The sequence below is a fragment of the Alligator mississippiensis genome, chromosome 3 (genome assembly GCF_030867095.1).
Source record: "Alligator mississippiensis isolate rAllMis1 chromosome 3, rAllMis1, whole genome shotgun sequence".
Classification (NCBI taxonomy): Eukaryota; Metazoa; Chordata; order Crocodylia; family Alligatoridae; genus Alligator; species Alligator mississippiensis.
This window is the reverse complement of record NC_081826.1, coordinates 192,520,932-192,547,488: the sequence shown is the minus strand read 5'-3', so window position 1 is coordinate 192,547,488 and position 26,557 is coordinate 192,520,932. Positions and strand designations below refer to the sequence as shown.

At 42.7% G+C, this 26,557-nt stretch overlaps 1 protein-coding gene across 12 annotated transcripts in view; it reads left to right on the top strand.

Moving 5' to 3' along the window:
- Nucleotides 1-26,557, top strand: part of DMRT1 (doublesex and mab-3 related transcription factor 1) — a 100,606-nt gene that overhangs the window by 12,841 nt on the left and 61,208 nt on the right. For 10 of the 12 annotated variants that reach the window (XR_009460981.1, XR_009460982.1, XM_019478119.2 and 7 more), the window contains exons 3-4: nt 8,001-8,075; nt 16,682-16,965. Coding sequence is in view for 10 of the 12 variants with exons in the window: in XM_019478119.2 (XP_019333664.1) it covers nt 8,001-8,075; nt 16,682-16,965 (359 nt within the window). In the remaining 2 variants the exon portion in view is untranslated. The remainder of the gene's footprint in view (nt 1-8,000; nt 8,076-16,681; nt 16,966-26,557) is intronic. The other 2 variants (XM_006261265.4, XM_059724771.1) reach the window with 1 other exon arrangement.

Below are 26,557 nucleotides of genomic sequence, written 5' to 3'. Positions count from 1 at the left end.
AATAGAAATTCTCTCTCTTAATAGCAGAAAAGCTTATGTCTTCCCCTGTGCTTTCTTGTCTGAACTCTTATCCTCAATCCCCTGCAGATCCTAACAGCCCCAACCTGCATTCAGGACTTGCTGCCATTTTAACTCCTGTTCCCTCAGCGTCAATATTTTCTTGTCTTCTTTCATATTTCTCAACTTGTTGAGGAGCTCGTGGTGAGTAGTCTATCTCCATCTTTCATAGGTATGGGGCCACAGGAGCATTTTGCCTCCTGTTGTGTTGTCCTCGTAAAGAACAATTCTGTGTTTGTCTTTATTTTTTCCTATCAAAAATCTATGAACCCCTGTCCAGTTGGAACTGAGCTGTCTTTCTCAAATTTGTAGTTTTTATGGGAACTTGAACCCTCCGCGTAATTCCAGATTTGTGTTCTTTTAGCTTTTGAGAACCCTTAGCCCTGGGGTGGGCAAAATGTGGCCTGCGGGCCAGATGCGGCCTGCCAGGCCGCTCTTTCCAGCCCACGGGGCCCCTAAAACATTTAGAAAATGAATATTTATCTGCCCCTGGCTGCCTGTCATGCGGCCCTCGCTGGCTTGCATATTGCCCGCCCCTGCTTTAGCCACTGATCTTGCAGTGCAAGTCATAGTCTAGCTCTATGGCAAGAAAAAATTAGGCAGAATATTGGGAAACAATTGTTGATGGTGTTCTATTGGATTGTAAGATGGTCTTCCAGGGGACGTGGCAAGAACCCGGTCACTTGGATAATTTGCACACTAAGCCAAACAAAAGATCCGGGAAAAATACTGTGACAAGCCTTTGTTGTCAGGAACATGGAGTGTATGACCGTCTCATGAGAAGTCCTCTTTCTTTCTGATTTATGCAATTCTGTACTCTACAAAAGAATTTGGTGATGGTTGTGGAGAGTGGCATGGACGTGACTTCACAAGACACCGCTGTTGTAAAACTGGCAAGCATTAGGCTCTGATTTCTCCACACAGCCATATCCCATGTGAAACAAGGGAGATATTACTGCCTCTTTCCACTGCTTCAGTACAGCCATACTTGGGAATACTGCATAGAGTTTTGAGCATCTCATTATAAAAAGGGCATAGATAAATCTGAGAGAATCGAGAGAAGGGTGACAAAAATGATGTATAGCTTGTAGAAAAGGAGACTAAGGGTGGATATAACAGTCTATAAATATTTGAGAGGTAATAATACGAAGGAGGGGGAGGGATTATTTACAGTGCTTGAGACAGCATAACAAGGAGCAACGGCTTGAAACTAAAAAAAGGAAAAAATTAAATTAGACAGTAGACACACTTTTTCTTAACTAGAAGTGCAATTAGGCAATGGAATGACCTGTATCAGGACAAGGAGGTAAGTGAAGTATAATCACAAGTGGTGTTTAAGTGTGTGTTAGATAGCATCCTTGAGTGATTAATATGGAGGTAAATTCTGATCAATGCATGGGTTAAACTAGATGACTTAAGTCTCCTACAGCTTTGTTGTAGGAGCTATGGGCCATGGTCAGTGTTTGACTATATTAAATAAATCATAACTTAAATCATAATATTGCAGCCTGGTATGTCTCTGATTATATGTTCCCAGTTAACTCTCCACGATTGAAGCTTGTAATTTGCAGACTGTGTAATTCTCTTGCATCTTCTGTGATTATGATGTTAAATACAGATGTAGAGACAGTAACACAACAGTTAGCTTGATGTGCAGTGTCTTTCTCTGTGGCTTAAATCCTGAAAGCCAGACTTTGTCAAAATGTTATATTTCTGTTGTTTTAGCAACGCCGAGCAAGCCAGTTGGGAACCTCAGTTGAAATTTTCCAAGTTTAAATTTTTGGGTGAAATGTTCACGTTTTCAACTTAAAATTCTTGATGCAATTTTAAAAAAGCCCCCATGAAATAAAAAAAACAAAACAAAACCTTTTATGAAATGTCCAAAAAAATGGCTCCAGTATGTTCTGTAATCTTCTACCAGCACAAATGAAGGGCTGGCCAAGGAGACTTTTTAACCCTTCCCATACCCTGGACAGAGCTCTCTGCATTGACCTACAGAAAAGGGGAATGTGTGGGGGATGACCAGTGAGTTTGTACACAGTCTGAATCCACAAAAGCCATGCATCACAGTGGAGAAAATGGGTAAGAGCAGACACAGCAGACACTGATGGCATGCCTCTATTTTCCATGAGCCCTGCAGCACTTCAGAAAAGTGTCTTTTTACCTTTTACATTCCTTTTTAGAACAATACAGTGTTCCATAATCCTGACTTCTCTAAATCTATAGTATCTTTTGGATCAGCTATTTTTGGTACAAGATATGTTTTTCAAAGGCACATGCAGAACCATGCCAGCTCTTCAGCTGATCATAGTGCTTCATTGACTTTCAAGATATGATGCGTCTGTCCCCAGGTGTCTAACTCTCATTGGAAAGCAATGGGAGGTGAGTATCCAACAGTCCTTCATGCCTTTGAAAATCTCCCTCAGAATCTGCATGTTATTTAGTATGGCCATATCCTGATTTGTGGACTGATCTGTACTGTGATGCACTTTTCCATTTATCCATATGAACAGACTAAAGAGTTGAGTGATGCGGGTGGGAGCTGATCCACTGTGAATTTTTCTGTCCATCCACTTTATTACCCTCTCTTTAATTAACCTTTTGTTCCATCTCATGTCCTTGAAACAGTGCTTTTTATTTATCTGAATGTGTGGGGTTTGGTGGTTGAAAACAACAAAGATTAAAGTGAAGAATGAAGAAATATTGCACTCTTGTATAACTGAATCCTGGCATAATTCTGCCCTCTCCCCCCCTGTGATATTTTACACCTCTTAGCCCACCTTCCTTCTGCAGACTTTTTGAACTTCTTATTCACCATATTGACATTTTCATATCAGAATATTTATTGCTGTATAAGCAGTAGTTTAATTTTGAACATTTCCTTTTTGGTTCTTTTTTCTTTTCTTTCTCATGCTTTTTCTAATTCACTCTTTCCCTACAAATTTCCATACTTACGTGTCTGCATTTTACTGCTCTTTTTCCCCTGTGTTGAGGCTCAGGTTAGTCACAGTAAGACATCTGACTTAAGTCACATGATGGAAGTATTACTCTCATGTTTTTACCAGGCATTTTTGGGGAGATTTTCAGGGTCATCAAGGGAGTTTGGTGGCCAGCTTGCACTGACTACAGCGGGGGTTGTGTATCTAGATCTGTTCTTTGTGTCTATAAAAATCTTCCCAGATATCTTCAGTCACATCTTCTGGGTTGCTTAAAATTAAGGCCAGCATTGTCAAACCTGGGTACTTAAAAAGTTAGACACATACACAGATTTGTGTATTTAAACTTGTTACCACTGGTAGCCGCTACTAGGTGTCATCATCTCTGAAAATCAGCCCATTTGGCTGGGTGCTCTTATATGGACTTTTCAAACAGGCAGCTTAGTTAAGTTAAGCTGCCTGCTTGAATAGTATAACATAGCCTTTGTAGTTTGCTTTAGCTCCACTAATACTTTTTCAGAAGCTTCTGTCAGGTTCCTATATTTGTGTAGGTAACTCTGTTTTCACAGACCACTTCCATCCTCATCACTATTCTAGGGTCTGACACGTGTTCACTGTGCATTTACCTTTACAATTTGCAGAGCCTGCATGAGCAAAACTCATTAGTGTTCAGTTTGCTCTCACTTGTACGCACTAGTAAGTGCATACAATAATTTTGTGTATAGGTGAATTGCATTCACCATGTAAACCATCCTATTGCTCAGTTTATTCTTTCCACCACATCTATGTCTGCATAGTAGAAAACTCCCATTATGTCTAGTTGGTCTTTTTTAGAAACCTTTTTGATTTCTGTCATCATGTTGCTTTAATCAAGTGGTTTCTAGCAAATTCCTACTATCAGCCTTCTTACTCCCTTTATTATTTTTAGTGAGAGCCATAATGATTTTATCCCAGTCATATATCCTCCAAGGTCTCCTATCTCAGATACATGTAATGCCATCCCTCCCTTTTAATGTTTTCTTTGATCTCTTCTTAATGGTTTAAATTCCTTTATATTTAATCTACACTGATTTTTGTTTCTCCTCCTTTTTCTCCTTTGGCTCTGTTTTTAAATTGCGGTCTAGGCTTTTTGTTTTTGTCTGTTTTTATATTATTTTATTTTTAACCATTTCTTTTTTATTTTTACATGTACATCTAACTGATGTTCTAGTACAGATTTCATTCTCATCTCTTAATCATTGCATAAATTATATTAAAATATTAATTGCATGTAATTTTATTTCTCATGTATATGAATAGGTATACACACCAGGCTCACACCCCTACAGTGAAGGTGAAAAACACATTTCATTGCAACCCCTTCTTTTTACACACTTTCTGAAACATCAATCTTCTAGGCATTTACCCTGCAAACACCCATGCATGCTAGTAATTTTATTCCCATGAGCAGTCCTGCTGTGTTCTTTCAGTAAGGATACTTCTAAGTGTAAACTTACAAATATGGTCAAGTATTTTCAGGATCAAGACCTTTTCTGAGACACAAGTAAGTGTGACCCAGTGTCTTTTTACATGTGAAAAGTTTGAATAGCATTTTAAAAGATATTTGTGAAATGTGGGATATGCATATACAGAGAAGTAGAAATATATTTCCCCACCTGAATGACAGGGTTTAACTATTCCTTTTTCAGTCAGTAGTGTATCAAAACACAGAATATTTTAACAGTTGGAATTGACAGATTTCTTGCTTGGGACTGCCACATATATTTGGAGTGGAGAAGAACTTGCAATTTTTTATTAAAGTAAAAATAAACTTCTATATTGAGCCTATGCAATAGATTTTATTTTCATCGTTAGGAAGATGGATAGAACATGTCCAATCCAACTCCACTCAATTGTGAATATTTCCATTGACTTCACTGGGAAAGGAATAAGGGCCAGTATCAAGAAATACATAAGTAGAAGGCTGGTTATATTCAAGTGCTTCTTCTTTATCTTACCCTCTTCCCTCCCCTCTCAAACAAGTATACTTTTTCCTGAGCTTTAATTCATTTTGAAGACCTCTAAATGCCTTTTTATTTTTTAAAAATATTTATAACAAAAGAAATCTCAGCAATAGTCTGATTACTAGGTAATAATGGTAAAAGTTTCAGCTATAATGCAGAAAAAGAAGGCATGTTTGATACATATTTCTGTTCCGCATTTGAGGGAAAGTTAGATGACGCAGTCATATCACAGGATGATGGTGGTATACTTTCCACTTCTGAGATGACTAGGCAGGGTGTTGAACTATAGCTAAATGTTGTTAAGATCAATGTGTCCAGGTAATCTGCATCTAAGTGTTTTAACAGATCTGGCTGATAAGGTCTGAACCATACATGTTAATTGTCATTAAATCTTGTAAACCTGGGGAAATTCTAGATAATCAGAAGAAAGTTAATATTATACCAAGATTTTAACAAAGTTAAATGGGTTAACATAAGTCACTGTTGACCTGTTAATCTGGCATTGATCCCAGGCGAAGGACTGTGTAGTTTGTATGAAACTCAATGAAAAATTAAAGCAATGCCAAACAACATGGGTTTGTGGAAAAATAGATTTTGTCAAGGTAACTTGGTAACTTTTGGAAAGAGCTTATAGGTTTTAGTTTATAATCAGTAATGGTTTAATAGACTTCGAGGAGGCATTTGGCTTGGCACTGAACTTTGAAAAAGAAGCTAGAGTGATAAAAAATCAAAATGGCATACACCAAATGGTTTAAACGTGGATTAACTGTTAGATCTCAAGCTGTAATGTTATTATAAGTAGAAAATCATCATCAATCAGGCTTGTTTCTAGTGGGGTCTGGCAGAAATCTGTTCTTGGCCTTATGCTATTAAGATTTTTATCAGTGATGTGGAAAGGAACGTAATATCATCACTGATAAAATTTGTAGATAACGCAATGTTTTGTGGGAGGCTATGTAATGAATAGGGTAGATCACTGTTGCAAAATGATCTAGGTTGCTGGTTAAGCTGGGCAGGGGGAAACAAAATGCTTTTTTATGTGGTCAAATGTAAAGTTATACATGTATAAATAAAGAACGTAGCTCTTTATTTATAGACTTTCAAGATGTTGAAACCTATCTTGGAAATCAGCTGCTCTGAAAAGAGCTTAATGGCTATTGAACTGAATGTGGGCTCCCAGTGCAAAGGTAGTGACCACAAGTCTAATGTCAGGGTCAGACGTGAATCTTGGCTGTAGAAACAGAAGTCTCAAGCAGGAGTAAAGAGGTTAGGTTTCCCCTATATTAGATAGAGCTGCAGTCACAACTGAATAGCTGTCCATTTCTGTGGTTCATAGGACAAGGACAAAGAAGGGTAACCTGGAGAGAGTTCAGAGAAGAGCCACAAGAATGATGAAAGGATTGGAGAACTGGTTTCCTTATGAGGAATCTGTCAGATGTTCTGTCATTTTAGCTTAAGAAAGAAAGCTAAAGAGTAACTCGGTCATGGCCGTATGATCTTGGGGCCCAAAAAGCTGATGATTAAGAATTTTACAATATAGTAAAGACATCATAGGCACATTCAAATTAGGAATAACATGCAACTTTCAACAGTGAAGATTAATAAACACTGGCACAGCTTTCCATGATTACAATTTTGGCGGGATTAGTCATTAATAGACATTTTAAAGCCAAAATGGGCTGTTTTTTCTAATATATGTGCCCTGGTTTCAACAGAAATTAATGGAAAGAAGTCCTATGGTCAGACTACAGGAGGTCAGATTTTACAGGAGGTCAGATTAGATAATCACAATGGTCTTTTTAGCCTTACATCTCTGAAAAGGTTGAAGGTCTAGTTATTACCTCTGAGACCATTAGTACTCCCAGCAGGGCTTAAAGGAGGCATTAATCATGTATAAAGCAAAGGTCCTGAATAGAAAGTTGGGGATTTTTGTAGTTGAAGACTGTATCATCATGTATACGAACAAGAGTGTTGAATTAAAAGACAGCCTTAATTCTGGCCTTTACCAACCTTTGAGTTCAGCTTTTACAACTTTAATACTGTTGTTTTAATGTAGTCCTTAAAGTGGTTTTCAGTTCATATTGCATCTTCCCTGCTGTTATCATGCCAAGTAAAATATAATTTCTCATTTGACTGCAGGTTAAAACTTAAATTTAGTTCACCTCTGGAAAAAATCTGTGTTTTGGGAAGAGTTTGCTTGTGCTGTTAAGCTCAGATAATGATTCTAGTATTACTGTTGGAGAGGCAAAAGAATATTCATTCCTTCAGCATAAAAATCAGCATTGTTTCTGGCAGTGGCATAAACCTTGAGAAACACACGAGCCTAGCCATTGACGTCTTTACGGATAAAGCCGCTCCTGCCCACAGACTGTTTTCTCTTCTCTTCTAGATAGTGGTCACGTTATGTGTGTGCATTTTTGATAATGCTTACAGAATTAGCAGTGTAACTGCTCAGCTCTACATCTTGTCTTGTAGGATATGCCAGCTATTTTCTAGAGTTGTCAAAGGAGCACTTGAAGAGATTCTTAATGACTGATTGTTTGTTCTTAAGGGATGGGATGGTGGTGGGAAGAGATGAAAAAGAGGTAGGAGTTGTCAGGTGGTATGTGCCTTGATAAGGAAGTAGCATAATGCTTGTGCAATTTTATCCATATACATTTCAGCTGCTGTGGAATGACCAGGGACCTGGAAAAAACCTGCAATGCTTTTCTCTTTCTCTCTCTTTTTTTAAACAAGTATTTGTCTTCTGAAAAGTGACTATGTAGATCTGGCACTTTATGGAATAGATCTTTCCTGGGTGTAGTAAGAACAGTATTTAAAAACTTCAGCGATTATTGATTATAATATGTTTACTATGCTTTATACCTGTTAGCCCAGTAGAGCCAGCCCAGTTGGCAGCAAGCTCAGCTTCATTTGTTCTATGTATCAACAATAAAATTAAGTTCCAATCAGTTGCATCAGTGTATGTCCATTGACAGTAAAAGGCTTTTATCTGTGGCTCTAGGGGTGCAGTTTGAAGACCTCGGGCTATGGAGAGATGATGCAGAGCCCAGTTTGGCCTGTACAAACTTTATTACAGGTAATGTTGGATGAGAAGGAAAGAATCTTTGCTTGTTCTTAGAACCCAGAATGAATCTCCAGTGCTGGAATTTAGGAAAAATACCTCCTTTTACCTCTTTCCCTAACATCAACAAGTCCTAATGAGATTTCCAATTTCTTGCAACATAAGGTCAAATGCAGAGATGCCATCTCCATGCTGGAAGGTTTTGGAGAAATTACAGTTACTCTTGTCTCCATAGCAGCAGCTGAGGCAGCGAGTAGCAGCCACTCTGCAGAGATCCTAATTCAGGGGATTGTTTCAGAGTTATGAATGCCTTTGCTGCTTGCATGGACCCTTTTTGGAGAGAGGGAAGTGACATTGGTGGAGCTCAGTGGTGGCAGGAGTGCCACAAGTGGCAGGGGTAGCCTCTCTATGTGGCATGTGGCAGATCAGGGAGAAGACAGGCATCACAATAGCAGATGGAGGTGGAAGCAGAAAGAGCACAAGATAAGACGGAGAGCCCAGGACTGGAAACAGAAAATGGGAGACTGAGCAGGGAGCACTGAGTAGGAAGCAGAAGGATGAGCAGTAGATTGGACAGAGGAAAGGGATCAAAGTGGCACTTGGAGAGGATGTAGGGCTAATTTGTGGCACACTTGCCAAAAGTTTGCCCCTTGTGACGTAGGTGCACCATTGCAAACCTCCAGGGCTCATATCTTAGTTCCTTGCTCCAACTAGCTATTTTTACCTGTGCAAAATGAATACAAAATATGAACTATTTTTGCAGCTATGAAGAGTGCAAGAAATAGTTTTTTTCCTTGTTCTTGTTTTTTAAATATCTGTAAAGTTTTAAAAAGCAGAAAAGACAATGGAGTTTTATCAGAATTTCTTAAATGCTATTGGTTGTTTAAAATTTCTACCTGGGCTAAGGACATACTGGAGAACTTCATTAAAAAAATATTTTTACCTGAAAATAAAAGGTTTTGCATGAAAATACCTTCAAACTTATAACCCAAGTGTCACAATAAGAATGTATTTATTTTTAAAGAAAAAAAATATAAAATGTTTACTGAGCAATTTTTTTCTTCTGCTAATTCATTGGTTTCTGTTTCTGGACAAAACAGCTTTTTCCAGTGGCAGTTCTTTGTTTTGTTTCTGCAGGTCAGATGTTGTCTCTTGCTCTTACAGTGAATAGTAACTTGTGCATAGGACAGTAGCTTTGAGTGGAACTGCTTGTGGAATCTGGTGTCACTCGCTGGGAATAACCAAATCTGACCCTGAGCTAGGAGTCTATGGATGGCAAACATACTAGCCCTGAGCTCTATCTGCCCATACCAGTATTAATAGAGAATTGTTCCACTTAGGTCTTGAACTTGGTCTGATTATCATTAATATTATGGCCCCTTCACATTTCTCTTGTCAGGTTAAAGGAGCCTTAAATTAAACATGGTTGTAATTTATACCCTCTCTAGGACCCTTTTTATACTGGTGGAATGATGTAAAAAGGAGTGGAAATGAAAATCAGGCTCAGCAGAATCAGACCAGGGTAAAACTGGCCAAAGCAAGAGAAATATCAGTCTTGGGGTATGTGGACAAGACGGTATCAAAGAGATGATGAAGGCGACAAAGTGCGAAAGACACCTTTTGTGGTATCTAATATTCAGGCAGTCCATTTAATGATACCGCTCTTCCCAGTTCAGGACAAAGAGTTTTCACATGCATATAAACAGGGGAAAAAAATTGCAGAAACCTTGTTTTGGCTAGGGGTGACATGTAACATTTCTGACAGCATCCCAAACCATGCATCTGTGTAGGTTATGTGCAATATATCACACTTCGTGTTTTAAAAAAATTTACTGCTGGCTTTTGTATGTGCAGTGACAAGTGTTCTAAAGGTCAGAAAAGCTTCCTTAACAAATTTGATAAGATGGTGCAGTGAGCTGTAACAACATAAAGTCCTGGGGGTCGTAGACCAGACTAGAAGAAATAATTATGCATGGTAATGGGTAATTACGGATAATGGCCTTTTTTGGGGGTGGCAGAAAATACACAGCCCCACAGCCTTGCCTGGAATGAACATTGTCTAGCACATTAACTTTATAGCAAGCTAAAAGTTCAGCACTGGAACAGAAGATAATTCCTAACTTATAAGGGAAATACAGTACATATATTATTCTCAGAGGCAAAGTAAATGTGAGGGATTTCTCCCTTCTCCCTTCTCCCTCTGTGAGTCAAAAGAACACTGATGTGTTGGCAGAAAGTAGTTGATGGTGCCAGCTTAGTTTGACATCTAAAATAGCTCTGTCATGATTGTCTGGTGGGAGAAACATATTGTTCCAGCATTCCTGATTATTACTTTAGGGAGTGACTTAACACCAGGCTCATTCAAGGCCACTATCTGACCTCAAAACCAGCCATGAATTGAACTAATGCAGCGCAAGCTTAGCTTAGCATTGCTAAACTACTTATAGGCGCATGAGGATGCATTTAGCTGAGCAGGGGCAAAATTGTCATGTGCAGATCAAAGGCTCTTATGGGGTCTGAAAACAAGTATTTACAGAGTGGTAATGGTTGCTACCTGGCTCCTTCCTTTTAGTAGGGGTTGCTTGCTGTAAGTGCTACCATCACGGGGATGAATACAATCGCTTTTAATCACAAGAAATGTGAAAATGGAAAGTAGTATAGAGGCCAGAGCTTATACTCTAGAAAGTAGGAAGTAGAGGACAAGTTCCTACTTCTGAGATGGATGTTTTCTTTGCTACCCTAAGAGGTATGTGTGAGTGACAGAGAGAGGGAGAGCACGAGTGAGTGCATGAGCACATAAAACCTATGTTAATAGCAATGAAGATACAATCATAAATAAGCAAGTCAATAAATAAAAGTAAAGTTCTCTAAATAACTGTTTATGTGGTGTGTACATTTATTGGATCCCATTGGAATAAGATCTGTATCAGCAAATTGGACCCATTGTATGTTAAGATGTATATTTGGCATTTAACAGTACAATTAGTAATTAGAAATATTTCATATGTGCAGTGAGCATGGTACAATGGGGACTTGAACTTTTGCATTTCTTGGAGTTTTTACTTTATAAAATTACATCATTAAGACCATGATGTGATGTATTTCTGTAGTTTCCCTATTTTTGTTCTTTTCCAGAAAATAAGGAAAACAGTGATTTAAATGCTGACTTGTGCTTATTTCAGTGAATACACCCATGACTGCAAACTGGTAAAAGTTAGCAGCTCTGCTGGTTGTATTGGCAAATCCTGGGGCTGTTACCCAGGCTAGATTTCTTGGGTTTAAATAGACCTATTTCGTCTAGAGAACTTTAAGGAATGGGTTGGTTCCACATCTGGTGTAAATTGGCGTAGTTCTGTGGAAGTGGATGGTCTTACACGGATTTACACCGAAAATCTGTTCCACTTTATTTAAGCATGTAGCTAGGTAGGTGCTGAGGGCTCTTGGCCTCTCATAGGGAATTGACTATATAGGAGCCTTATGTGTGGCTTATCCTGGAGTCTTGCTCTCTTAAAAACAAAAAAATCCCAACTCCCTTGAAATGAATTACTGGTTAACTACTATTAATATGCTATAGAGCTGAGGAGCCGTGTACAACACTGGAAGATCAATACTGGTATTTATCATGCAGTGTATTGATCTCCCATGAAGGAGTGAGTCATATTTCACACTGTGTACATTAGTGCAAAAAAGTAGCAGCGATTCTGCAGAAGAATTGCCAAACTGGAGAGAGTGAGCTTCCTGATCCAATACTGCCTATGAGCATGTGAAGTGATGAAGTCATTTTGCTGAGCCTAGGTGTTAGGAGGGGGTCAGTGGACCACTGCACAGCAAGCTCAACTTGGTGGCTGGAAGGTTGCTGGGGATGTGGGGAGGAAGACTTGCAGCCCTTGGCTATTTCTGCTCCCCCCTTGTAAGCGCTCCCCCACTTGTGAGGGGATTTACTAAGCATAAATCCATTGCTCATGATTGTATGGCCACATTAAAGCACACAATTCCCAAAGATGCTTATGTTTGGGGCAAGGTTGTGCCTGTTGCTGCACAAGTATGCAGAGCTTGGGACAAGGTATCTGGAGTCTTTCCTGGATCCCACATTTAAGGGCCTGGGGACAATCAAGAATAATACCAGCCTGCCACTTGTAGCAGCCTTAGTCTTCCCTGAGGGGGTAGGGTAGTGCAGAGTTGTGAGCACGTTACCTACAGTCAAAAGACGTAGCAGCTTGGAGTGTTATTCCTACCTAGACCTCCCATGGGAGTGAAGAACCCAGTCCTCCCCATTAAGGTACCTGGGTCACCTCATTTCTTACTGAAACGCAGTCTGGAATGAGAAAGCAGCAGCTAATCTGTGCCACCAGCATTAGACACTTGTGTAGGGGTTGTATTTGGGGGAGGGAATGAAAAATAGCTTATTAAATTAAACCTGTAGAGTCATTTTATTGGGTCAATTAGTAAATACCAGATTGCAAGGGTACTGGTCAGGGTCTTGAGATGAATGTCTTTTCTTAAATAAATTAAACACCTCTTTAATAGCCAAGACTAGGCAAGGACTCAGTTTTATGTCTGATGTGGAAGACTGCTCCTAACCACTATAGCGCATGTATCTTCCTACTGGAACAAAAGGGAACCTGTCAGCAGCCAGCTGCACCCCCAGCAGCACTTTGCTTTTCCTTGAAGGTCTTTCATTTAGCTACAGACTGAACCTGACCCACTTACAACTTTGAGAGCTCAGATTTAAATACCCGGAAGTCTTGACTTTGAGAACAGAAATGGTTTTCTGTTAAAGACTAGTACTAGTCTTTGTTTCAAGAGATTGAAAAAAAAAAAGAGGGCCTCATCTCTTATCCCTGTGTACAATTCTGACAGTCCAAACAGTCTCAGAAGAGCTGCAGTGGACTGAGGAAGAATTCCTCGGGGACACTGAAGAGCCAAGAAAAGTGTCTCCGTGGAAGCCTGCTTTGTGTAGGGTGCTTGCAAGAAGCAGAGTATGTTTCTGACCAGCATTTAGAGCCCCCCACTCTCCTCCCTCCGCCCCCCCCCCCCCCCCGCTGCTATGAGTCGGAGTAACCCCTGATGCTGCTCCAACTTTACCCAAGATGTTTTTCATACGCATCTTCCATGTTGTATGTCTTGTGAGATGAAGCTTAGATTCATTTTCCTCCAGCCCAGATTGTTGGAGGGAAAGCCAGTCACTATGTGCAATAGCAATAAAAACTCATGTGCTTTTAATTCACGGTGAAGGACTGAGATGCAGCTGGTGACAGTTCTCATCTACTCTTTAAATTACATTATCAGTCCATGTTCTCATGGGCTAAAACTGGGTAGATCCATGAGGCCTTTTCCACGTTATTTCATGTGGAAAGACCATTTGGATCTGATCCAAAACCCTGTTAGTCAGTGGGATTCATAGTATGGGAGTAGCTGTGACATTTTTCCCTTTTGTTCTGTATCTCCTACTTTTTTGGTGTGTTGTTGGAGCACTTTCCAATGCTCTTGGGTATAAAAGGAAAAAATAACAGGCTGTCAGTGGTTTGGGATTTATGTATGTGGATGAATGAGCAGGTGAGGATTCTGTTGAGCTCATAGGATTATACAGTGGAGAAAGTTGGGAGGCCACAGAGGGTCAGACTACTGGATTCACAACAGGACCCATGAGACTGGCAGGGACTACAGCACAACTAGACAGAGGAAGAAAATGTGAGCAAGTCAACCTCTTAACTCATTCAGTGCTAAATGATGTTTGCCCCAGCACAGATATACTATAGAGGGGGGAGAAGAGGCAGCTGATTTGCTCCTGTCTGCGTAAGAGAGGGCACTAGTATTGCCCCCAACACTGAAAACACAAAAGAGGGTTGTCTGAATGATCTGGGGCATGACTCTGGTGGCTCTTTCCTTCCCCACCTTCAGTAGTGTGTTTTTATTGAGAGGCCAAAGCCTTGGTACATCCATGTGGGATGGAGAGATGTTTTTATGTCCATTTTGCCAACAAGAAACTGAAAGATGCTAAATGACTTGACCAGCTTCAGCCAGGCCCTGCCTACCTTGGGGAATGTTTAGAAAATGTCCCTACAGTTATGAATACAGCCTCAGCAGTATTGACAGCCCTAGTACAGAGAGGCCACTCGTCAACACTGGTACTGCTAGCACCATGTCATGTAGATCTCAGAGCACATCAAATCAATTGCAGGTTAAGAGCAGCAGCATTTATCCTAACGTTGTTGGTGTCATGGAAGCCTAAATGGTATTGGTGACAGGAGGAAAGCTTTAGAAAAGGTTCTTAGTGTAGAGCAAGAAAAGCAGTAAGCTAGGAATTAGAACTAAGTGACAGTTATAAAGTATCTGTGTCTCTGATGAAACAGGGGTATAGGTTGTAGCCCTGTTGGTCTAAGGACAAAGGCAGACAGTGTTCTTTGGGAAAATCTGGTATCTTTTATTAAACCAACTCGAATAGTTGGAAGAATTCTTTGCAAGCTTTCGGGTACAAATACCTTTTGTCAGGCTGAAGGTATTTGTACCCGAAAGCTCGCAAAGAAGAATTTTTCCAACTATTTGAGTTGGTCTAATAAAAGATATCAGATTTACCCAAAGAACCTTGTCTGATGAAACAGACCGTTCTTTAGTTCACGGACATATACATGTGCCTAAGGCAGTGGTTCTCAACCTTTTTTATACTGTGGACTGGCACAGGAGCGGGATGGGGTACATGGAGCTGGCTGCCTCCCTCCTGGGGCTGCCCTGCCACCCAGCTTTAACCCCGCATGTGACTGCCAGTGGCAGAAGCCACTTGCCCAGGTTGACAGATGGGGGGGTCCGAGCGGGGGACTCGTGCCATGACCTGGCAGCCAACCCTTCCGGGCTGTGGCTCAGTGCTTGGGAACCTTTGACCTAAGGTATAAATGTACCTTACAAAGTTAGAGCACTATTTCCTGTGCTCTTGTATGAGTGCCTCTAATCCCACATGATTCTGTACTAGAGGTGCATTGACGCATCGGATTGGCACTGACAAAGAATATTGAGTATTTCAAAAATCGACCTGATGTGGCTGATAATTTGGCCAATAAATGCCCATGCGTATGTGCAGCCACAGTGCAGCACACAGGTGGTGAGGAGCAAGCCTGGCAGCGTGGAGAGCTGTGTGCAGCTGATAAGTCTGTTGTGGTGAAAGGGGATGGGGAGGGAACAGGTGTGGGATCAACACCCTCTGCGGTGAGGGAGGGAGTGTGGCTGGGCCTCGGGTAGGCACTGCTGGGTGGGGTGGGTGCAGGATGAAGCCATGGCTTGTCCAGGGGGTGTGGGTTGTGGGGTGGCTCCCACTGCTGCTCCCACTGCTCATCGAGGAAGCCATATGCCCCTGGATCTGCGCGGGGTGGTTTGGGCAGACTGCAGGTGCAGGCTGCGGCCAGGGGCTATGCTGTGCTGTGCTCAGGGCGGGTAGCATCAACACTGGGAGGGGGCTATGGAGGGGCTACAGCTAAAGTTTGGGCTGACTGCAGCCCCCACTGTAGCCCCACTCCTATCACTACTGCTGCCTGCCCTGAGCAGTGCTGTAGCCTTCCCGGCCCACCCAGTGCAGGTCTGGGGGTGCACATGCCCTCATCCCCCGTGCCCTTCCGGACAAGTGGTGGGAGTCGCCTGTGCACCCCGGATAAGCTGCGGCTCTGTCCCACACCAGCCCATCCCAGCTGTGCAGCGCCTACCCTAGCCCCAACCCCACTCCTTCCCTAACCACAGGGGATGTTGATCTGCCTCCCCATGCCCCTTCCCTCCCCTTTCACCACAATAGACTTACCAGCTCCATGCAGCTGTATTGAAAATCGGATCAATATCGATTGATATGCCTCCCTTAAAATCGGCTGTTGGTATCAGCCCCCAAAATCTCTAGTGGTGCACCCCTATTCTGTACTGATTATGCTAGAGGGGAGCACCCAGGACCAAGCTGGAGAACACAGCCGGGGATTCTCTGAATCAGTGAAATCATGGACACTCTTCCTACAGTGCTGTGGAAACTGATGTGAAGGAGCTGCATTCAGATGACTGGCTGAGAGCAATGTGGTTGAATGTTGGGTGTCTTTCAACAGGACAGGTATTGATAACTTGATGAAAACAGGCTTCAAATCCCACCAAAAATTGGGATGTGGGATGGGATGCCACCCTTAGCCAAGTTTTTGTACCCTCACTATTGTGACAGCACGCTCATGCTACATGTTGTTTTACAGCATGCATATGGAGTGCTCTGTCACTTGCAGGTGACCAGGCTCAAAAGGGAAAGGAAAGAGAACAAAGTCAACTGAAGTCAGGGTCTCTGTGTTTCTAGGGGTTAAGTAAGACTTGAAGCGCAATAATAATGTTCTTTTTAAAAATAATGGTTCAGATCCTTGACAGAAGAGATCAGAAAGCATCTGGTTCATTAGCTTAAACTTTTGGTCCTTTTAGTTTTGGCCAGTAGAGTAGCAAGAGAATTTGTTTATACGAATATATCCGAGCAAGCACAGTCTCCCTTCAGTTTGCACCTCTTCCTATTTTTCAACCCCTGTCAAGGCAGCAGAGGGCGAAACACCTTACTGAAAAGTAACATTCTTTATAGAGCCTCCTGTTTCATAACTGGTGGGGTTTTTCTTTCTTTTCAGAGGGACGGATGCTTATTCAGGATGTTCCTTCCATCACCAGCAGAGGGCATCTGGAGAGCACATCTGACTTGGTCGTGGACTCCACCTACTACAGCAGTTTCTATCAGCCATCCCTGTATCCTTACTACAACAACCTGTACAACTACTCCCAATACCAGATGGCTGTGGCCAGTGAATCTTCCTCAAGTGAGATGGGGGGTTCATTAGTAGGCTCACCTGTGAAAAACAGCCTACGAAGCCTACCCGCCACATATATGTCAAGCCAGTCAGGAAACCAGTGGCAGGTATGGTATAACAAGTGTTGTTGGGGTGTGGGATACAGGGTGCTGGGGTCCATGGGCCTGGCCGTGGCCTCTTGCACTGCAGTGAAGCTCCATGGGTCTTAGTGGATTTACTCCCACTTCACAGCAGCATGAGATCAGAACCAAACTCTAGATGTGGTATAAGGTTAGATGCAAAACATTGGAAGGTTTGATGGAAACTAAAACAGCCTGAAACCCATGTGACAAGCTGTAGAAAATATAATGGAAAGAATGACTTCTCTTTGTTTCTGAGGTTTTCTTAATAATAAAATATAATTTCAATGGGATATTTTGCAAGTGTAACACCACTGTCATTGCCAGCAGGTGAGCTGAGGATGATATTTCTGAAAGGCTGTGTTCTCTGGAATCCCTTTTCATTTCCCCTTCCAAGGAAATGAATAATAATCACTTAGAATTCCTCTTAAGAGCCAAGATGGAAACAACTTGGCCTTCTAATACCTTGTGCCAGTGCCTCTCCGTGGTTGCCTGGGAAGGGTTCCTTAAGCACATCCCTCTGTGTGAATGCTGCCTATGCATGGGACTTGAATTTGAGTCCTCCAAGTGAGACTGAGCTTGCAAAGCCAGCACAGAAAACTTTTTAAAGCTCTGCAGATGTCTGTTATGTGTAACATGAAGCTCTTTATTATCATCCTTTATCCACAAATATACATCCCTGCACATTCAAAGGGTAAAACTGGGGAGGTCCCTGGGGAAACTTGTTTACTGTTGTAAAGTTTCAAAGGTCAGTTATCTTGTCATGTTCAAGTAATGGAGCAGCAGACAAGGATGCTTAGATGTTAGTCACAAAGAACAAAGTTGGGTGATTTTTTTAGCCTCTATACTGAAATGCCTCACCGGTGAGCCCATATCACCCCGTTTGTAGCTGGCCTTCCCTTTCATGATGGCTCTGGCAGACTGTGATGATGTTCTGTTTGCAGCTGAACTTATTGGTGCTGCCTTGTGTGATGTTCTAGGATTGTTCTTTTGGAACTAGTATTGCAAGAGTGATAGCAAAGTGGCCTGTCAAAAGAGAGGCTTGACTCTATGGTAGCTTTTCTTAGAGGAGGGCGTTGAGATGTTCCAGGGTGGCTAGGCAGAGCTTAGTTCTTGTAGTTCCTTCTTGCCTAGCTATAGTGAGATTGATTTTTACTCCTGGATATCATTTGACCACTCCTCTTTCCTCTTCTGAGAGATTCCTTCAGCCGTACACAAAAGCACCATAAATTTACCTGCAGATTGGATGGTTATATGCACTCTGGTAACTTGGTGCCTAAATAACCATTTGTATGTGATTAGCATGTACACTGTTGTGGCAGCCACAAAGCATGAAACTGGGCGTCACCCGTTATCAGACACTTAAAAAAACCCAAAAACATTTATTTGCATTTCTGAATTAGATGAGCTCTAATTGCAGCACACGTTTCCCTTTCCTTCCCAGAATCCCCTGGTTTGGAGAAGGAGCAAGCATTAGTTTAGCTGAGACAGGTTGCTGGCAAGCAAGAAAATCTACAAGAGTAAGAGGCTTCTCTGGTCATGGGAACAGAAACCAAGGCTAGGGAGTCCATTACTTATCTAGCCAGAATACTCCCCCCCTTAGGTTGTATATTTGCCAGTCGTTTAGGAAGTGGTCTCCGTACAACTGATTGTTGGCAGCTGCATTCCTTGATACAAGGATAACAGTTTTTCAGTAATTAGGGAAATCATTGATGAGTCCTTGGATGAGTGAGGCAGCTGGTCTGAGACCTGCATGTTCGACTGCAGACATGGCAAATAGCTCTATAGTTTCGTAGTTGGTAAGGTCAGAAGGGACCTAAGCAGGTCATCAAGTCCGACGCCCTGCCATGGGCAGGAAAGGATGCTGGGGTCAAATGACCCCGGCTAGGTGATTATCCAGCCTCCTTTTGAAGACCCCCAGGGTAGGGGCGAGCACCACTTCCCTAGGAAGTTGGTTCCAGATCCTAGCTTCCCTGAATGAAGTAGTGCCTCCTGATGTCTATCCTGAACCTACTCTCAGTCATCTTATGGCCGTTATTCCTTGTAACTCCTGGTAGTGCTTGGGGGAACAGGGACTCTCCCATTGCCTGCTGGTCCCCCTTGGCAAGTTTATAGGTGGCCACCAGATCCCCTCTCAGGCTTCTTTTGTGGAGGCTGAACACGTTCAGGTCCCGTAGTCTCTCCTCATAGGGCCTGCCCTGCTGCCCCCTGATCATGTGAGTGGCCTTCCTCTGGACCCTCTCAATGCTATCCACATCCCTCCTGAAGTGTGGCGCCTAGAACTGGATGCAGTACTGCAACTGCGGCCTGACCAATGTCACATAGAGGGGGAGGATCACCTCCTTGGACCTGCTCATGATGCATCTATGGATGCATGACAAGGTGCGGTTAGCTTTCCTGACTGCGTCCCCACATTGGCGTCCCATGTTCATCTTGGAATCAACAGTGATACCAAGATCCTTTTCTGCCTCTGTGCTGACGAGAAGGGAGTTCCCCAGCCTGTAGGTATGCTGCTGGTTCTTCCTCGCCAGGTGCAATACCTTACACTTATCCGTATTGAAAACCATCCTATTCTCATCCGCCCACATCTGTAACCTGTCCAGATCTAGTTGTAGCCTGTCCTTCTCTTCTAGCTTGCTCACTTCTCCCCACATCTTAGTGTCATCTGCGAACGTGAACAAGGTGCTTTTCACCCCCTCATCCAAGTCGCCGATGAGGATATTAAACAGTGCGGGCCCGAGGACCGAGCCTTGGGGAACCCCGCTGCCCACGTCCCTCCAGGTTGAAAATGACCCATCCACCACCACTCTGGGTGCAGCCCTCCAGCCAATTTGTGACCCACCTGACTGTAGGCATCGACACCACAGTTGCCTAATTTATTAGTGAAAATGGGGTGAGACACAGCTCTAGACGGAAGGAGTAGATCCTGATGATGTCAGGTCACAGCTCTTTCCTTTTGTCTCTCTTATCTATCCACCTCCATAGTGAGGAGAGTTTGAAGTGATCAATGCCTTGTAAATCTTGGTGCCATTGGGGATGATTCAGTACTTGAGTCTCCTGGGTATTAATGTTAATATCACATTTCTTAGATTTGCCTTCAGGTTGCCCTTAAATCTCTTATTTTGCTCACAGTGGTAACCGTTGGTGAGTTGGAAGTTTAGGACCTATTTTGGGAGCTGGTTGTTAGACATCCTTTTTTCATAACCCGCCCAATGGAGCTGGTGCTGTATAAACAAGGCGTCAGTGCTGGTGGTGCTTGCTTGAGTCAGAAAGCTGGCATTCATTCTTCTGTTCTTCCAGTTGATCTGGATGATTTTTCGAAGACGTTGCTAATGGCAACATCCCAAAGCTTTCAGTTGTTTCCAATATCTCGTCCAAATGTCACACTCATACACCAGTGTAGGGATGACGATAGCCGGATAGACAAGACATTTGGTTTGGGTACTGATGTCATGACCCAGTGCCAGGATTTGGGGGATTTCCAAAACAGCCCTGGGAGACTTTATCTGGTGTTGACTATTGTTGTCTATATTTACTTTATGGGAAAGGTGGCTACTCATATAGGGAAAATGTTCAACATTTTCCTAGGATTACCCTCTCCTAATATGTGGAAGAGCAGCTAGTTGGTTTGGGGTGGTTTGGTAAAGAATCTCGGTTTTCGTGAACTTGGCAATGAGTCCAAGCATTTCATAGGCTTCACAGAAGCAATCCAGAATGACCTATTATTCTTCTGAGTGGGCACACATGACATCAGTGCATTGAAGGTCAGTAATGGAGATATCTTGGATTTGGAACATAACTGGTTGATGTTAGAGATTCCCATCCATATGATAATGGATGCTGATTCCAGATGGAAGTCTGTCAGCAACAAGATGCAAAATAACTAATATAGATGGAAAAGAGTGACAATGCAGCCACACCCATTATGGCTACTTATGCCTTCAGTTATGTATCTCCTTCTAGCTAAACTTAGTGGCATAAATACTTCAGTAAAATGAGGAACGCAGGTCTCCTTTTAAAACCCTCTAAAAGAGGTAAGTAAAATTCTATCAAAGATTCTTTTCTTAAGGGGAAAGACAGCTGGTGGAGGCAAACCCTGTTTTCACCTGTGATAACTCCTGCTATATCAAATACTGTCCTTCCCTCCTGGTGTCAAGATCTAACTGACATGACAACTTCCTTCAGACAATAGAGTGAATTGCTCCTTCCTTTTACATGCACATGAAATTTGGAGTTCTGCCTTTCACCCCAATTGGCCATTAAAGCTGGATTTCAGAGTACTGAACCCTTCTGTAGGTCTGGAAAGAGCAGGAGTCAAGACTGGGATCTGAATTTGGATTTTGCTCATGACAGTGCAGTGCAGGGAACATTTTGCTGGGTTTAATTTTGTTTGCTCCTTGTTTGGTGAACCTGACATAACACAGGGCAGTTATCAGCAGCTCCAGCCAGAAATGATACCTATGAAAACATAGTAGAAACTGCAGTGAATGAGCTGACATTATGCATTAAGGGTTGGCCTACAAGTTAGCATGAAGAGCTAGATGAAAGATATACACTGTGTAGGGGTGACATTACTTAAGTATGTCATACATTGTAAATTTGAATGTAGATTATTTCTAAACACATGGCCTATCCTAGGAGGAGCTTTGGCTCTTTGTGAAGTTACACAGTTATATCCAGTTTGATTTGCAGCACTCCACTTCTGCCTTTTTAGGTCCTGAAAAGGGTTTAATTTCCAGTGATTTCAATGGGAGACACAGGACTACAGTGAAATAACAGGCCTGCATACTGCCTGTTGTGGCGTGCCCTTGGAATACTTAAATCACAATGTATGGCCATCAAGCCAGATTCTTAAGTGGTGGAGATTTAGCATTGCTCCATTTAGATCAGTGGGGATATAACAATTTACATCAACTAAGTTCTGACCACTCATATTTCTGGCCACAGGGACAGATTGGGAATCCATTTGGAATCCACCAGCACTCTTCTGGTCAGAAATCAATGCTAAGTAATTTGAGACATTATCTTTTCTATCCTGCAGTGACAACTCATGAGTCTTAAATGACAGTGTTAATAAGAATGACACAAAAACTGAACTTTGCCTTTTGCATTGCTTGAATAAAAGGCCAGCTCAGGTGTTCTGTTTTTCACAGTAGCTGAACTGCAGGAAGGATTGCTCTTGTTGGAAGAGTAATAAATCATATGGTTGACATACAAATGACATAGTATCCACTGAGCAAATAATCATAAGAGTTTTATAGATAGTGGGAGAGATACTAACACTTTATGGTTCTGGGTGCAGCGACAGTCATGCAGACAGTCATTGAAAGCCGTGTATGGCACTATCATAGGCTGAAAGTAAGGTAGAATTAGGTCACAACTGGAGTATGGGTTTGAGCACTGCAAACCTGTAACAAGACCCAGTGAGAGGAAAATAGAAAAATAGGCCGGGGCCACATGATCAGGGGCATGTTTTTGCAACAGCTCAAACAGTAGCAGCACAAATTTGTACCAGTACTTTGTGCTGCAGTGCATGCCCCTGTCTGCGTGCTTTGCTGCAGTGGGGCTGGCTGGGGCACAGGGAGCCTCAGCAGGGGCTAGCCGGCAGGCAGCTCTGGTGCTGAGGCACCCTGTGCCTTGGCCAGTTGGGGAGCAGCATGAAGAGACAGGGGAGCAGGCAGCCTTAGGCAGCCTGCTCCCCTGTCTCGCGCTGCAGAGTCCCTGTGCTGAGGTACCCTGTGCCCCAGCTAGCTGCTACCTGGCTGCCTGGGAACCAGGCATTTATCCCTCTGCATTTATGCCGGTGCGCACCACTTTGGCATAGTTTCCACTGCTTTTTTCAGGTGGGTTTTTGGCTACCAGGAAATCCCGGTAACAAATTTTGCTCTGGTGCTGCAAATTAGCAGTGCGAGGCATGGATTAATGTGCAACTTGTGAGGTTTGTGATGCAAAGAGGTTTGTGGCATCACAAAACACACATGCTTGCAAATCTACATTGAACCATACTGTGCTGAGGAAGAGAAAGGAGAATGGGGCTGCAGTGTCAAAAAGTTTGCAACTAAAAGTTAAAGGACAGTGTCAAAGTAAGGTTTGAAAGGAGGAGGTGATAAGGCATTGCCTACATGTAGGTTTGCAGTTACAGAAAGACTGGTAGACCAAGACTGGCAATTGGCCTACCAGAGAGATAGCTATCCTAGCAAGATAACAATTTTGCTGATAAAACTTTATCTACTTTAGGGATTCTGCTGGCCTAGTTATATCTATTAGGACTACGATTTTTTTTTTTTTTAATTTCACATTCCTAAGCAACAGATCTAGGCTGGTAGGACTTCCTTAGGCATCATCTACATACAGATTTTGTATTACAGTGGCTCTCTTGGTTTGTGATGGGATTTTCTTTATCAGAATAGTAGCATCACAACTCCTTGTGTAGACACTGTTACACTGGCATAGAGAAGCCTTTGGTTTGATCTTCTGGGATAGCTGTGCTTGTTGGAGAGCATAAAGAGATTTTTTTTGCCAACATATATTGGCAAAAGCCTAAACATAGAATCATAGAAAGTTAGGGTTGGAAAGGACCTCAGGAGGTCATCTAGTCCAACCCCCTGCTCAAATTAGGACCTTCCCTAACTATATCAACACAGCCAGGGCTTTGTCTAGCCCGATCTTAAAAACCTCCAAGGATGGTGATTTCACAGTGCTTTACTACCCTTCTGGCGAGAAAGTATTTCCTGATATCTAACCTAAACTTCTGTTGCAGCAATTTGATTCTTTTGCTCCTTGTTCTGTCATCTGCCAACACTGAGAACAGTCTAGCTCCATCCCCTTTCAAACCTCCCTTCAGGTAGTTGAAGGCTGTTATAAAATCCCTCTTCAGTCTTGTCTTCTCTAAACTAAATAAGCCCAGTTTCCTCAGCCTCTCAAGTCATGTGTCCCAGCCCCCTAACCATTTTTGTTTCCCTTCACTGGACTCTCTCTAATTTGTCCACATCCTTTCAGTAGTGTGGGGCCCAAAACTGGACACCATACTCCAGATGTAACCTTACCAGTGCAGAATAGAGGGGAATAATTACTTCCCTCAATCTGCTGGCAATGCTCCTACTAATGCAGCCCAGTATGCAGTTAGCTTTCTTCAAAAGAAGGGCACACTGTTGGCTCATATTCTTCTTATTGTTCACTGTAACCCCTGCCTCCTTTTCTACAGAGCTTCTGCTTAGCCGTTCAGTTTCAAGTCTATACCAGTGCATGGGATTGTTCCATCCTAAGTGTAGGACTTCACACTTGTCCTGAGATTTCTTTGGTCCAATCCTCCAGTTTGCCTCAGTCATTCTGAATCCTAGCCCTCCCTTCCAGCGAATCTGCTAGTTTACCCAGTTTGGTGTAGTGTGCAAACTTGCTGAGGGTGTACTCCATCCCATCTTCTAGATCATTGATGAACATATTAAAAAGAACCAGCCCCAGGACTGACCCCTAGAGCACTCCACTTGATACCAGCTGCCACCTAGACATTGAGACATTGATTACTACCCTATGAGCCTGACAATCCAGCCAATTTTGTATCCACCCTACAGTCCATTCATTCAACCTGTACTTCCTTAGCATGCTTGTGAAAATGTTGTGGGGAAACATCCAAAGCCTTGCTGAAGTCAAGGTATATCATATCCACTGATTTCCTTACATTCACAGAACTAGTCATCTCATTGTAGAAGGAAATCAGGCTGGTAAGGCATGACTTGTCCCTAGTGAATCCAAGCTGACTTCCTAATCGCCTTCTATAGGTGCTTAGCAATGGACTTCTTGAGGACCTGCTCCATGATTTTTCCAGGGACTGAGGTGAGGTTGCTTAGTCTGTAGTTCCCTAGATCCCCTCCTTCCTTTTCTTAAAGATGCCCTTTTCCTGATCACTATGAATTTTCAAAGACAAGGGGCAGAGGCTCTGCAATCACATCAGCCAGCTGCCTCAGCACCCTTGGGTGTATTGCATCCGGCCCCACAGACTTGTTCAGCTTTTCTAAATAGTCCCTAACCTGTTCTTTTACCACTGTCAGCTGCTCACCTCTTCCCTAAACTGCTGCCAAGCAGTAGTCTGGGAGCTGACCTTGCCAATGAAGACTGAGGTAAAAGAAGGCATTGAGTAGTTCAGCCTTTTTCACATCATCTATCAAGAGGTTTCTCCCCCATTCAGTAAAGGACCCACACTTCCCCTGATCTTTCTCTTGTTGCTGACAAACTTGTAGAAATCCTTCTTGTTACCCTTCATGTCCCTTGCTAGCTGCAACTCCAGTTGCACTTAGGCCTTCCTGCTTTCATCCCTGTATACTCAGCAAGTACTCCTATACTCCTCTTTAGTAGTTTGTCTAAGTTTCCACTTCTTGTAAGCTTCCTTTTTGTGTTGTAGCTCACTGAAGAGTTTCCTGCTAAGCCAATATGGTATATTTGCTAGTCTTCCTGCAAATTGGGACTTTTTCCCCCTGCAGTCTAACTAATGTTTTTGTAAAGTATAACCAGCTCTCCTGGACTCCTTTCCACTTCAGACTGCCCTCCCAGGGAATCCTGCCCATCAGTTCCTTGAGCAAGTTGAAGTCTGCTTTTCTGAAGTCCAGGGTCCTTACTCAGCTGTTCTCCTTCCTTCCTTTCTTTTCTCTGAAGTAAATCATCTCAGTCACCGCTGTCCAAGTTGCCATCCACTTCTGTGTTCCCTACCAATTCTTCCCTGTCTGTGATCAGTGGATCAGGAAGAGCATGGCCCCTAGCTGCCTCTCCAACACTTGCACCAGGAAGTCATCCCCATCACTCTCCAAAAACTTCCTAGATTGCTTACACATTGCTGTGCTGCCCTCCCAGCAGATGTCAGGATGATTGAAGTCCCCCATGAGAGCCAGGACCTGTGATCTGGAAAGTTGCGTTAGCTGTTTAAAGAAAGCCTCATCCTCCTGGTCTGGTGGTCTATAGCAGACACCCACCATGGCATCCCCCTTGTTGCTCTCCCCTCTGACCCTAACCCAGAGTCTTTCAACAGGCCTATCTCCAGTTTCATACTGTACCTCTGAGCAGTCATATAACTCTTTTACATAAAGAGCAACTCTTTTTCTCCCCTTCCCGTCCTTCTTGAATAGTTTATTATAGTGCCATCCATGACAGCACTCCAGTCATGCAAGCTAGGTAAATGCTCTCTTGTCAGCCTAGCTTAATTTGGTCAGGGAACTAGCATAAGCTGTATCAGCCAAAGAAGTCCTTTGTGATATAAGCCGCATCTTCACTGGGAAGGTTTGCTAGCATAGCTGTACCTTCAAACCTGTGAAGTGCAGACAAAGCCCAATACCAATATAGCCTGCACAGTGCTTCTGACTATACCAGTACACTTAAAGTTGTACAAATTTTGCATGGAGATTAGACCTTGTGGTAGAGCTGTCTGCTATTTTGAAGAGAAGAATGACTTAAAGGAGCAGGGAAAAGAGATTGGGGAGGGAAATGTGAATGTGTGTGTGTGTGTGTGTGGGATGAGATGGAGATTAATGCACCATTGAACTTTGGCAAATAAACTGAATCACTGCATCTTTCATGTAGATTAATGTCAGAT